The sequence below is a fragment of the Emydura macquarii genome, unplaced genomic scaffold, assembly GCF_026122565.2.
Source record: "Emydura macquarii macquarii isolate MOO-44397 ecotype Brisbane River unplaced genomic scaffold, CSIRO-AGI_Emac_v2 contig_480, whole genome shotgun sequence".
NCBI lineage: Eukaryota > Metazoa > Chordata > Testudines > Chelidae > Emydura > Emydura macquarii.
In genome coordinates, this window is record NW_027130617.1 from 3,032,367 (window position 1) to 3,046,975 (window position 14,609).

Here is a 14,609-nt window from a genome sequence, read left to right on the forward strand (position 1 = left end):
AAATGTTTTAATTTTATACGGTACAATGAATCTCAACAAAGAACATATTTCTTTCTGTTTATTTTGTTCGATAAAGGCCTGCACTAGAGTCCACTGATGTCAATTAAAAGAGAGTCTCTAGTTTAGTTCTGTGGCTTATGTTATACAGGAGGTCAGATTAAATGATCACAATTGTCCCTTTCTGGCTTTGGAATATATAAATCCATTGAAAGACTGATTCATACACTACATTCACTAGATTAAAAAACAAAAAAGCAATATGTTTTAGTGCATTCTTCCATTTCCCTCCTTTTATTTATCTATTCATATATACATCTTTAAGGGCTCTACACTTCTTGGGTATTAATAAAGTTTGGTGTTTTGGAAAATGTATTTGATAATATTCTCCTGCCAAATGCCATCCTGATTCTCCAATTTGTAATGCTAACACTTTTACTTGCTGATCAAGAAGCTGTATTTGCTGGCTGATGTACTGTCATGAGCTACATATCCTATTCTCTCTGATCACATAACGTGGTTACATGTAAATGCAGCATGGCAAAGTCAATAATATAGTCTCCTTACAGTAAAGCACATTTCAGTGAAACATTATCTACAACAGAAATGGATGTTGGAAAAATAGAACTAAGAAGCTGAACAACATAGCAAAGCTATTTTGGATTTGCTTGTTATTACTTACTACCAATACTGGAAATACTGGGAATACCTGTAGAAAAAGAGAGCAGAAAGGGCGTAGTTAGTGTTTTACAAGAAATGGCTAAAAGGCTGTAGCACTGTATCAAATATTTTCTCATACTCATAATTTTCTCATAATACTGTATTAATTAATTAATAGCTAGAACCAAGCATTTGCCCATATATCATCCAGACCTTCCATTTCCAGAGGCTTTGGGTTCTTTAGTATGAGACTGCAGGGAATTTTGGAAGGTATTTGCTGTGTTCAAAAATGACACCTAGAGCATTCTTGAGATGTAAAGCCCCTTTTTTCTTCTTTCCTAACTTCATGCAGTTGTTCAGAACGGTTTCTACTCATACTACACAGCTATTAGGTTTCTGTTCTGGACAATAAATACAGGCCATGATGTATTGGGTATATCTAGGAAACTATTTTAATACAGGGAGAGATGCATTATTAGCTGCTTTAGTCAGCTGCTGAAAATCATTTGGTTCTTTATTAGATTAACTTTATATATAGCTATCATTTTTTGTTCCTCTTTTACCTGTCAGTTGTCTGGACTAAGTTATGTAATAGAAATTTAATTGAGCAAAATAATACAACACATTAGGTCACTCATATTGATCATGCCCCCTTATTGATTTTTCTGCTCTCACTTCAATTCTCAAGTTGAATTAATGTGTGAGAACCACTTTACAGTGTGACTGGACTTTGTAGAAAATGTGGATGTGCAATATTCCTTGCAATGTAGTTCTCTTTAGATAAAGTGAACCATGCCTATAAGACTATTTAGAGGCCCCAAGGTTAAAGCCACAAACTGTAGATCAGTATTCAAACCCTTGATACTGCATCATCTCCGTTAAATACTTTTGCCTTTCATAAGTGTTATTGACTTTTGATGGCATGGTATTATATTGTAGAAATCTATTTCTCCATTAGCATCTACTATCCTTTCAAATTCCTTCCTGAAACTCTTCTTAATACAGAGAAACTATGGGTCGGATTCTGCAACCTTTACTCATGCTGAAGTCAATAGAATAACTCACAGGAGTATGCAGTGATCATTATAGAGTAGGGTTGCAGAATCAGGCTTATATTGTTAGAATTATTTTCATTATTATATTTTAGGTAGCAACCTACTGTGCATTATGGCTATATCCTTGGCTCTGGTGCCAGATTCTTTGCACCAGTAGAGCCTCATGCTTCTCAAGTCCGCTGAGGATTTTGCCAGTGTAGGAGCACCACTGGGAATTTAGCATACATCGTTGAATACATTCCCTACTGCAGTCTGGTTTAGGAGCATGGCTGGGAGAAAGAGTGTGTATATATTAAGGCATCTCTAAATTTTGTCATGGGTGGGGCCATGTAGAACTAGCTCCAGGGTCAGGGAATCATAAATGACTCTTTTGTGACTTCCCACCTCAATTACAGATAGTGCTTATTAGGCACTTGTGAGAATTGTGTCCCAAAAGTTTATATCCTGTCTAGAAACCTATGTGCTCAATTCTGCAGGGTGCTGGGTATCACCTTACAGAAGGCACTTGGCACTTTTCAGGACTGGGCTCCATATGCAAACACTTATAAATCAATGCATTTTACTCCAGCGAATAAACTGATGGTTAAAGGGAACTCCAACAACGTTTCAAAATTTCAGAATCATGTAATTAGTATTATGGACTACAATACTGGCTCTTTTTATAGAGAAAATTAAAATTGTATGTACAGAAATAAAAAAAGTCATTCCACTGCTGTCATCTTTTCTTGGAAACAGATTAACAATGATAGAATCTCTTTCCCATTGTTTTAAATAGAAAAGGAACACAACTTTGAACACTATTTTTAGATGAGCTTCAGTAACATATATTTGCATTTGTGTGCCAGTTTAATCATGTTTTAAATTAACATGTTTTATTTTCTTTATACACAGATGGGATTTGTACAGATAAAAACAGGTAATATTCTCACAACTCCCCTGTGAAATGGTATTTATATTCCCCTTTGTGTGTATCCACACAAACAAAAATACACACACAAACTCTCACCTTCTCATACCCACACCTTCTCTTCCTCTCCAGGGCAAATTTCAGGGTAGGGAGAGGTTTTCTCACTAATTTGTGCTCCTCTTCCTTTACTGTATCTCAAAAGTCTCAATGAAAAATAATGACGAACATTTCCTAAGCAAGGAGGAGTAATGAAAACAAGGTAACTGCTTGAAGGACTTCGCATTAATCTTGTTAGCTTGTTTTCACCGTCCCTATTTGAGAAGCTTCTTTTGCTATTTCCATACAGATTTCTCAATAAGAAAAAAGAAGCTCTGAGTGGCAGTGAACTCCTTTCTCTCTCCTAAAATATCGTTAGCCCTAGAAGGAGACAAAAAAATGAAGTGTGCACATAACAGGGAAAAATGTTATAGCAGCAGTTCTCAAAGGGTGGATTGCGACCCCATTTTAATGGGGTCACCAGGGCCGGCATTAGATGGGCTGGGACCCAGGGAAGAAAGCCCCAGCCTCATCCCGGCAGCTGTGGGGCTCAGGCTGAAGCTGCAGGGGCGCCATTTAGGCAGGGTGGGGGGGGGCACCTGCCCCCCAAGTTTCAAACCACAAATTTGAGCTCTGCACACGCAGGGCTTGGGCTGTCAGCCCCACGCTAACAGCAAGAGCCCTGCTATGCATGGGGCTGACAGCAAGAGCCCAAGCATGGCAGGACTTCAAGACAGAGCAATTTAGCTTTGCTCCCCCCGTGGCATGGGTGTCCTGCTTCCCACCACCTAGCCCCAGCACGATGCACCATCTCCTCTATTCAGGCACTTCTGTCTATTCAAGCACTTCCTCTACTCAGCACCTGTGTGGTTAACCGAGCAAGGAATCAGCAAGTAGTGTGGTTGAAGCCAGTCTGAAACGTTGCTGTAGAAATAGTAGTCTGTTCTCTGGAGGAAAGGGGAGTGGACTGCCACTTGCAGCAAAAGAAGGGCTCACAATTAGGATCCAAGCCGTAGTAAAAAAAACCAAGAAACTGCAAATACAATCTGAAATATTTGGAATATGGATTTACATGGGCTGGTTTTGAGGCCAGTGTATGCTGTGTGGTGAAGTTGTGGCAAAGGAGAACTTAAAACCATGTAAAATGTTGTGGCACTTGCCGGAGGCGATGCATGGGGGCACGTGGGGTCATGTGTCCCCCCTCAGAGTTGGTGCTTGACTTGTACTGAGCATGTTCACATGGACAGACCATGCTCAGTAACATCTGCTGGAGCTGCTGCCCTCACTCTGCTCCCCCACTCCCCACTATCAGCAGGCATGGGTCGTCGCTGGCACTTGTAGACACGGCACAGTTCTATTCAAACAAAACTGCTTGATTTTTTTCAGCAAAAGTTGAGAGAACAACAGAGCCAGAAAGCAGTACTGAAAACGGCAGCAATAGCAAATAAGAAAGCTCTTGAGGCATCTTTCGCTGTATCACACTAGATAGCTAAAACTGGGAAACCACACACTATTAGAGAAACTTCTTTTCTGCCATGTGCCAAGGAAATAGTTTTGATTATGTTGGAACCAGGTGCAGTGGCTCAACTTGATTTAATTCCCCTGTCTAATGACACTAATGCCTGGTTTATTCACAGTATGGCAAATGACATGACTGAACAAATGATCACCAAAATCAAGTAAAGTTTGTTTTTTTTCCTCCATTCAATTTGATGAAATGACAGATGTGTCGGGTCCTGCTCAGATGCTGACATATGTAAAATTTGAGACTGACAAAGAACTCAAAGAGGAATTTTTCTGTCGGCCATTACTACAGCATGCTACCGTGGAACAGCTCTTCGCACTCTTGGATGCTTTTGTCTCTGATTCTGGCTTGGAATGGCAGCACAGTTAGGAATTTGCAGTTACAGTGCTTATGCAATAACTGGAATAAACAGTGGGGCCAGTCACCCAAGCGCAGGCTGTTGCATTGCAAGCAGTTTGGACTCATTGCATTATACACAGGCAAGCCCTCGTTTCTTAAAAAAAGCCACCTGTTCTAAAAAAAAGTTCTTGATGAAGCTGTTTCCAGAGTCAACTTAATCAAGAGTAGCTCAAAAAGTGTACGTCTGTTTCGAGGTTTTGTGTGATGAGATGAGAGCTGAGCACCATCAGTTACTTTACCACACAGAAGTTCAGTGGCTGTCTCAAGAAAAGGTTCTCAATCATTTATTTGAGCTCAGAGAGGAAGTGAGAATTTTTCTTTCAGAAAGATTCCCTGCTGGCTGAAAAGTTGCAGATACCAAGTTGCTTGCTTTGCTAGCTTACCTGGTAGATATTTTGAATGCCTAAATGTGTTAAATACCTCACTTCTCTTACTGACAAAATCAAAAGTTGTAGCAAGAAATTTTCCTTGTGGTATGCTCATGTGGGATATTGGCAGTTTTGAAGGCAAGTTTTTGGTTTTTTGACTTTTTGGATGAAAATGCCTTGCCAAAGTATGACTTGCAATCTATTATCAGCAGCCACCTGGAAAGCCTTAAACTGCAGTTTCAGGAGTACTTCCCTGAAAAGGATTAGAAAACAGAGGCGTCGATTAGAAATCCCTTTAATGCAGAAGCGACGGTAAGTGCTGTTATATCACTTACAGTGAAAGAAACGTTAATGGACCTTTCCTGTGATGAGACATTGATGCTAAGTTTTTCTCAACCACCTCTTGCTAACTTCTGGATTTCTGTTCAAGAAGAATATACAGAGCTGTAATCTGCAGCACTGAAAACAGTCATGCCATTTTCATCCACCTACCTGTGTGAAGTCAGCTTTTTAGCTCTGACTTGACTGAAAAACAAATACAGGGCCCGTCTCACTGTTGAGGATGACCTCAGTCTTTACCTCAGCCACACAGAGGCCCTACTTTCATGATTTATGTTCATCAGTACAAGCTCACCTCTCCCACTAGGTACAGATTTATTTTTTACTGCTGGATATAAAAATTGTCTTGCGATTTGTGTTGTGAATTTAAATATTTAATGGCTTCTTTTTGTAGCTATGGCCTTCTAATATATTTTTTATTTAAAATATAAACTATTTTAGAGTAATACAGAGCATTGGGGTCCTGTAGTAATTTTTGTTTTCAGAAGGTAGTTGCTGGCAATGAAGTTTGAGAATTGCTGCTTTTTAATAATACCAATTCTCAGGAGTTCTGGAGGCACATCTTGGGATTGATTCTCTTGTTGGGTTGAGCTGTGCTTGGTGCGAGCACTTAAGGTGATGAGAAAAAAGGAAAGTTTAAGGTACCTTTCTTTTTCATTGATTCTGGAGTCATGTACGGGGGTTTGCACCTTATGGCTGCTCTACTATGCACCCGGTGGGACTAACAGAACATTCTGGCATCCAGAAATAGTTGGAGTGTAGAGACAAACCACACTCCATGGCCGGGCATGCAAAGGCCTAGAGCTGCTATGTTACAGGGAGAATTTTCAGTTTGTCTGATTCATTGGGATTATTGCCCCTTTACACTAGTGGAGTGGTGCAAACAGGTCGTAGTGATGAAGAATCAGACCCATTATCTATCTTGATATAGAACTCCCACACCTCATCTAATTATTAAAAATAACAAAACCAAATTCATTTACAGTAAACTACATTTTCATACACACAGCTTTAAAATACATGTTTAAACTTAACTAAATACAATGTTGCTATCTGAATGCATTTCCCTCTGAAATCAATGGGAAAGAGATTCTCTTTGTCACAGTTAATCTGATCACAGGGAAAATAGAAACCTCCATAAGTAAGCTCAGAACCACGTACTGCCACAGAAATGGCAAATCTTTCATAGATAGCTCTCTAGTAATATATATATTTTTAGATTTGACATGTGTGTATGTGTTATAAGCAATTCACTGTAAATATATGTACATATACCCACAATGTTTGATAGAAAAAAATCTGGATTTTTCCTTTTAAAAGGCTCATAACTTGGATTTCTCCAACTATCATTCATCTGATTTTATGAAAAAATCAAGTTTTCCTCTACTGCTTATAGAAGAAAAATGATACCTAAGATAGGCAGTAGAGAAAAACTTGACAATATTTAATAAAATCAGATGCTCAGAGAGAAAACGAGTTTTAGAATCCTTTTGCAGATTGTTGTTGGTATAAGGTATATATCCGCCAATAAACAACTGACTTCAAAGATGGACTGATATTAATTGCTGATTAATAACTATATCAGAATCTTTCTTGAAAAGGATGCATTCCACACTGCATGTTTTAATTCTGAAAAGTGAACTAAATTTGGACCCTGTACCAAGGTGTCAGTTCAGGGCTGTTAAATTCCACATCTGATGTTTTGCAAGAATAGCTGTACTGCAGCATGACCTAGCAATGAATCTTTGTTTCTTTTTGCAAATCCCTGCTGAGGTATGTTTACAGCATCATAACTTCAGCATCAATTTTGAAGCTCCAAATTTCCCAGTGATTGAAAATTCTGAGATGCTGTAAGAGACTAGTCTCTTGTAATTCTCCAAGGGGACTGATTTGTTATGATCATGTGTTTTCAAACTTCTGTTGAGCCAGAGAACTACACACAGCAAAACACAAGATTCTCAGGATCCATGGCCTATGTGTTTCCCTGTAACAGCTCTAGAACTCCTGCTACTGTAAATACTGCAGTTGTTTGCTTTAGAAAGATTAACAATATTTTAATTCATTGCAAGAGACCCATGTATGTGAGGATGGTCACTTATTCTGTGTACATGCTCCACCAAGTAATATCGCTACAAATGTGGCTCTCTTTCATCAGGCATGAGAAAATATTTGATCAATATTTTGATTAGGTAATATGTTATAATACATAGGCCCTTTTCTCTTGGTGGTTCAGTGTCTCAGTCTCAGTCTTTCAGTCCCTATATGTATAAAGTTCCTACTGAGGTTAATGGGAGTTTTGGGTGTGTAGGGATTGCATACCTGGGCATACTTTATTTTCAAGAAAGCACAAAATATGAAGAACTTTTGGGAGCCACAAGGAAAACACAACCGGTTCTAGGACAGTTAATAATTTCTGCAACAGTCACCTTGCTTTCTTATTTTAGAGTTTAGTGACTGTAGCAAAGTTGTTTCATTGCTGCAGTTCATTTTACCCTATGGAAATAGATTTGTTTCAAGTCAGTCACGGAGATTGAAAAATTCCATCTCCCACCAGTAGGTGTCACTATCACCATCAAAAACAACTGTAAAGGGTTACTGGAGAAGATACTGAGCATTAGAATAATTTTATAAGCCACACTTCTTAAAAATATAGCAAATGTTACTTACAATGAATTGTTGGAACATTTAATTAACCATTAAAGGTGATGTTTACTAGGAGGGAAGGCAGAAGGTTATCCTGACACTTCTCTCTCCCTGAATGCTCCAGCTCAAATACACTGCAATTTATTTTCTTTTCTCATCATCAGGTCTCTCAGGTTCTGTCTGCTGCTTACTACCTGCTCTAAGTCCTCATGAGCTAGCGAAGCTCAGTAAGTTGTACATAACAAGAAGCATTGCTACTTTATAACATTTTATTCCACTTACCTCATCTTTTCTACCTACCACAAATCTATCATCATCATCATCATGGTACAACACTGCTCCTCAAGCAGTAGCGCTCCTATCCTTCTTATCAGTATCATACCATAAAGGCTTATTTCAACCTACAGATGGACTAGGCTCTCTTTTTAGAAAGCTACTTCCGCTTGAGCCAACAGGATCCTCAGATTCTAACTCCAGGCATTGTCTCCACCCCAGCTGTGAGATTGCTTCAGTGAAGCTACTTTAACATTGACAAAGAACAGGGATGGGGTGGCTCTCAAACTGCAGGCATGCATGAGCAAGATGGGTGGCTATTTAGGGATATGACAAAGAATCTTGCTAATATTCACACTCTTGGCAACCTTCCCTCATATAAATCTTTTAAGAGGGCACTATATCATCATATTTTAATACGAATGGGTGCCAAACAGAGGCGTTTGGAAGAGAAATCAGCATAATATCTCAAATCTCATATCTTCTGCCAAAATCCCTCTCGGTGACGGCTGTGCCACATTGCCTCATATTTGCAGAGTAGGATTAAGGCAGTATTGCTGAGATCCAGGCCCCACTGTCAGAAAGAGTCCCAATGCAGATGTAATTTAGTAAGTTGCTTACGGCTGGCGCCAGGTCCATGTTTGTCCTGATCAACCCCTCATTTCATGTCACACTATGACCTGGGAGAAGAACTAGCAGAAGCTGGGAGATGTGTCATTCTGAAGTGTCCGGATGTTTTGGTGCAGATTATTAGCTGATGGGATAAGTTTTGGTGGAAGGAAGCCCAAAATAGTCTTAGATACCACTGTTCAACTGAGCAAAATATCAAAGAAAACCTAAACTATGGGAGAAAGAAAAGGCCAGGGCCTGTCAAACATTTGTGGCTGCTGAATAGAAAAAGCTATTCTGTAGCAGGCACATGGGAAATCCAGTAAGATCATTTGGAGTGTCAAAACATGTTACATAACAAACTGTCCGTGGCATGTGGCATCAGGAGACACATTTACTCACAAAAGAATCAACAATGATGGAACTCAAAATATAAAAGAAATGTTAACTCTGTAGCTAGCTGCTGCTTATCAGTCATTTCAGTACGTGATGGACTGTTCAATGCCCTTTCACAAGGCACAAAGCAAAGAGGGGAAATATTTTGCAGTCATAAAAAAAAACAATTGATAATAAGAACGTAGAAAACAGGATTATACCGAAGTTCAGACCATGGCCAGTTGTAGACTGATCTATTAAGTTTCATGATCTAAACCTTGAAAATGTCTGCTAAAGTCTGATTGGCTGTGATGGTTTCAGAAGTAGAGCTAAGTAGAGGACAGAAGATTTTTGTTTTACGAAGGATTTAGAGATTTTCAACTTTGGCTTTGTTCCAGGTTGGAGTGAAGACACTGAAATTTACTTCAAAGGAAAATTCTATTTTTTTTTTCATTTCCAGCCCTTTGAAACATTTCATTTTAATTTTCTCTCTTATTTTGCATTATATAATAATGAAAAATGAAAAAAAAAATTCAAAACAAAAAATGCAAATGTTTAGTTCTGAAAACATCAACACAGGATGCTTTGACACTGTTGGAATTTTTTTGGCCATTTTTTCCAAACAAAATTCTGGTGAAATTGACCCAATTTCAAGAAATATTTAGATTTTGATGTAACCATATATTCTGATGGAATTCCATCAAAGTTTCCATCAAACCAGCTTTAGTCAGTCATGTACACCAAGTGCCAATGTCACTGTTTTGCTGGCACATGCTCAGCTGATGTACGATTACGTAAACGACACGGCAAATATGGGGGTAGAGGGAACAATGATTGGCTCTCAACGTTTTTGCTGAACACAGGTTTAAAAGTATTAATTCTATGAATTAGCCTGTCACTTTTTCTATAACATGGAAAAAAGTGAATACTCTTACAAAGTGTTTTCCCTCTCTTTATTTGAAGGTTCATTTTTCTGCCTGGTAAGGATTTTATCATAATTTCATGCCCCCATACTTCATGGTTTGTTACTTGGTTTATTACTCACATTTAACTTGATAAAGGTCCTACCTACTTCCTATGATATTCATTTTTGAGTTTTGATTCCTCCCAACTGCTGCTTTGAAGTGTTAGATAACATTCTAAGCACCGCACATTGCTGCTGGCTTTTAAACTTTTCATTCAACTGCAGAATATAACCCCTGTTTCTTCTAAATAATTTTTCAGTGAATGGTTATATTCTAAAACAAGCTTTTTGCTTTTAATCGGGACAAAATTCTAAAGCAGCAAGTAAGGTCCAAAAGGTTTGATGATTTAGTCTGTTTATTTCTTTTCCTCACATGGATTTAGGTGCATAACTTGAATTAGAGGAATCTGAATTATTGTATATTTCTTGAATAGATGCGTGTATATTTGCTTTCATGCCCCTTTTCTCAGCATTGCACCCCTGGGGACATATCCTGTCTGCAATCTGTACATGTGGCTCTCAATAACATCAAGCAAATAGGGGGAGTAGATGGCCTATAACGTTGTATCATAATGGTGATTAAGCATCTTACACTGGCAATTAAGCCGATGTAGAGCTAAGAATTAATTAGAAATATACAGCTACGCCTGGTCACATTCTGCTTTCACTGTATACATCCTGGCAACCCCACAGAAATCAAAGAAGTTGCATGTATATAGGTGAATCTGGATCACAAGCAGAGAATATAGCTCAACATCTGAAATTTTCCTTCACAACGCTTAAAACTTCTTATTGCACCCACGAAGTTCACAAAGATATTGATCTGAAGTTTAACCTTAAACAATTCTGACCTCATTACTGGGGATGCATTTTTGATGGGTCTGGAGGCAATGGGAACACGCAGCCCTTCCCCTCATCTCTGGGTCAGGAAGTGCGTCCAGTGTGAAATCCTTATAAATCAAATGGGCTGCCATGGGCCAAAAGCACAATGATGCACCATGAGTAGGTATGCTTCCATGTCTCACACAATGTGTGGCTCCCGTTATCTCAGCTCTCCTAGCTTCTATGTGAAGGAGGAGAAGGCTGGGTTTCTGGCTTCCAGTCAGAATCCCTGGGGCAGACCCGATGTGGAAAGTGTTACTGCCCTCATACCTTCTAGGTTTGCAGAACCTGGGGACATTGGTTCCAGCTGACATCTGCTGACAGTCCTGCTGGGTAGTTCGTGAGTGGTTCCTCACGGGTTAAGTGCTTTCAATAAAGTTGTGACCTTTGCATTGCATCACACTATGGCATGCATGTCTTATTGTATCCTTGTATGCATCAAAATTCTTGAAGAAATTTCTTTATGAAACATCTTCCCCATTCATAAAACAACAACAAAATAATAAAAAATCTCCAACTCTCATTTCAATTATTTTCTATATGTTTGGGGGAAAATTCTCTCTAATTTGCACTGTGGATCTGTGAGGGAAATTCCATGCATGGAAACAGTGGAGAACATGCATCAGAGATTTGTAGTGTAGTACAGGGAAGAACCTTTAGCATTTAATTTTATTGTAGGGGGCCAAGTCCTGCCCTGGAATGCAAACACATAGTTTTCATGCTGAGTTATTTATATGCATATGAGGGCAGAGTTTAACCCATATTTGCAATTAAATGTTTTTATCTTTCCATCAAATTATAGACATAAGATTTGTTTCACATTTGGATCACAAATAAATGACAAATTTTCACTAGAACTATTTCCCCTCTCCTCCCACAATCAATATATGGACCAGAATTATAATAAAGCATGGAGCCTTGTAAAAAACTACTCACATATATTTGCTGTGCCCTTAGGAATAGGCAGATATGAGCCAGGACTCCAAAGTCGACCCTGATAATTCTTCTTGCATTTCCCACAGTCTGGGCCTGTAGTGTTGTGCTCACATTCACAAAACAATTTTTTGTTTTCTTCTTTACAGCCTGTGGCATGAAGGTTACACTTGCACCTATCAGAGAAAAGGTAGCATGTTGTGTCAAGATGACATTTGATTTCAGACTAATAAGAGTCTAGTAAAATACCTTTTATGGCAACCAATATATTTCTCTCTAACTTTGTGTTGTTATTATTTGAATATGTCTCCAAAGAAATATATCTAGCTTACATCGGTTTCATGCATAAATGGATACTGTGGTATCCTGCTGTATGGCAGCATTTTGACAATAATAACTTCACCCAAACTCCAAGGGGCTGATCTCTTCTTATTCATACCATTTTTACATTGGTGTGGCTCCACTGAAATCACTGGAGTTATTTCTAATTTTCACTGATCTATCATCCTCCAAAGAGATCAGTGGGACGAGTCATGTGGGTAAAATTAGTCATGTGCTTCAATCTTTGCAGGTTCTGGCCCAAAGTGAGATCAGAGTCGGGCCCCAGGCACAGGTTCTTTATTAAATGTACTCTACAATATCCATTCTTTATTAATAAGGAATGGTTATAAGTACAAACACTTTTTAGACATATTTTATACATACAACTAATAAAATGGTGCTTTTAAGGTCAATCAGTATCAGAAACATGGAAAAAATGTTCTCAGATAGCTAGTATGAATTCCTTGCCTAGGATCTGAAACACAAATTCAGTGGGTGATAAACTAGTATTAGAAGGTCTCCAGGAAATAAGCCCAATTATGCCGAAAGAAAATGTTTATACAAAACAGGAAGTAATGTATTACATGTGTTTGGAAAACTTTTGCTAAGGTCCTGTTTCTTTGGCTGTGAATAAGATAGTCATATGTAGTAGACACCAATGGATATGCAATATCCACAAAAATATGTTACTACCATATATTTGAATGTAAAATTACAGAAGCCAACTTGCTGAAGAGGCATTTTATTACTTTGTGTTGTACTAGGCACTGCCCAATTGCTCAGAAAGGACAATTAATTTGACACCTTAATTTGACAGAATTATAGCACCTGAAGGTCAGAAAAAATAATTTGGCAGAAGCGTTTTTTTCAAAATGGGAAATAAGCTAACGGCAATTTTTTTCAAAACCACTAAAGAAATCAGAATCTGAACCTACTTTGTTTTTAAAATAGTTGGGGTATTTTCAGGAATGGAAAAAGCTAGTTTTAGCCCTGGTCTACACCTACCTGGAGATTCGGCGGCAGTCGATGGGAGTTAAGCAAACTATGCAGAGTAGCTTGCGTAACTCCCATCGACTGCTGTGCTTCCCTTCTGCGTGGTGTCTTCACTGCGCTGCGCCCGTCGACGCAGCGCTACGCTACTTGAGGGGGTGGATTTACTCAGTCGACTTCCTGATCGATTGAGCGGGTCTACACTGACCGCTCAATCAATCCAGAAAGATCGATCTGGTGGTGGCAACTTTGCCGCCGTCAGTATAGACATACCCTTAGAGACATTACATATAGCATTGTTATTTCTTTCCAGTAGATGTCAGAAATGAGTAAAACCTCCTTGTCACTGACCTTGGAAAGGAAACTAGTATTTAGTTCTTTGTTTTCTTAATGATTATAAATCCAGTGATTTCAAAGGTTCTCATGTGGGCATTTGTTTCCTGTTCCATATAGTGCATTAGAGCAATGCAGCACATGGAATGGCCAAAGTTTTTAGCAAGTATAAATTAACAGCTGCCAAGCTGACTTCCATTTAAAAGGAATGTGACCTGAAGCACGTGGTCACGCACACATATATCCCCAGGGTAAAACAAACTTGCATTTGCCTTAAGTGGCAGCTGGAGAAAAGCCAGTAGAATTTGCAATACAGAAGATGCTATATGCATTGTATTCACTGTTAGAAAGGAGACACCCTGAATTGCTGTTATTTAAACAATGCGCACTCTAGCTGGAAATATAATCAACACCTTTTTAATTAAAATTTGCAAAAAAATCTTTTTTTAAACATGACTGGGAAAAAAAAAGTGACACTTTTAAGCAAACAGTATTTAATTTTGAGCTGTGTCCTGTATATACATACTGCATGCAGTGAATTACTTGTAGTGCTAATGTGCTTAAGAGATCCTTCCTTCTTCATAAAACATTAGCACCTTTCTTTGATGGTGTGCTTCATATATGTACTACATCCAAAATATCTATATGAAAAAAATGTTTAGGTTGCAAAGTCAAGCACTCAAAAGTTAGGAAATGCCAGTTAAGGTTGTCTGTGTAACCTTAATTTGGCCCCTTTGTGTACATGCATTATGATAGAATCTTTAATTACATACTATTATTCCACAAAATTCCTGCCTCATTCAGTGAATGAGCAGGTATTAAATATTTTTATCCACCTCATTCAATGTATGGTCCTAGGCCTTAGTTAATGTACACCATCCAGACCCTGTACTGAATACAAAATTACTAATTTCCTCATGCTTTACAGACATGAATGAATTTACCTTCATGATACTCCTCTGAGATAAAAAAGGTATTATTATCCCCATTTTACAGATGG

At 38.5% G+C, this 14,609-nt stretch overlaps 1 protein-coding gene across 4 annotated transcripts in view; it reads right to left on the reverse strand.

Moving 5' to 3' along the window:
- NTNG1 (netrin G1) overlaps positions 1-14,609 on the reverse strand; it is a 192,725-nt gene that overhangs the window by 69,371 nt on the left and 108,745 nt on the right. For all 4 annotated transcript variants that reach the window (XR_010918056.1, XM_067538345.1, XM_067538344.1 and 1 more), the window contains exons 3-4: positions 11,969-12,141; positions 680-706 (exon numbers count right to left, since the gene is read on the reverse strand). Coding sequence is in view for 3 of the 4 variants with exons in the window: in XM_067538345.1 (XP_067394446.1) it covers positions 680-706; positions 11,969-12,141 (200 nt within the window). In the remaining variant the exon portion in view is untranslated. The remainder of the gene's footprint in view (positions 1-679; positions 707-11,968; positions 12,142-14,609) is intronic.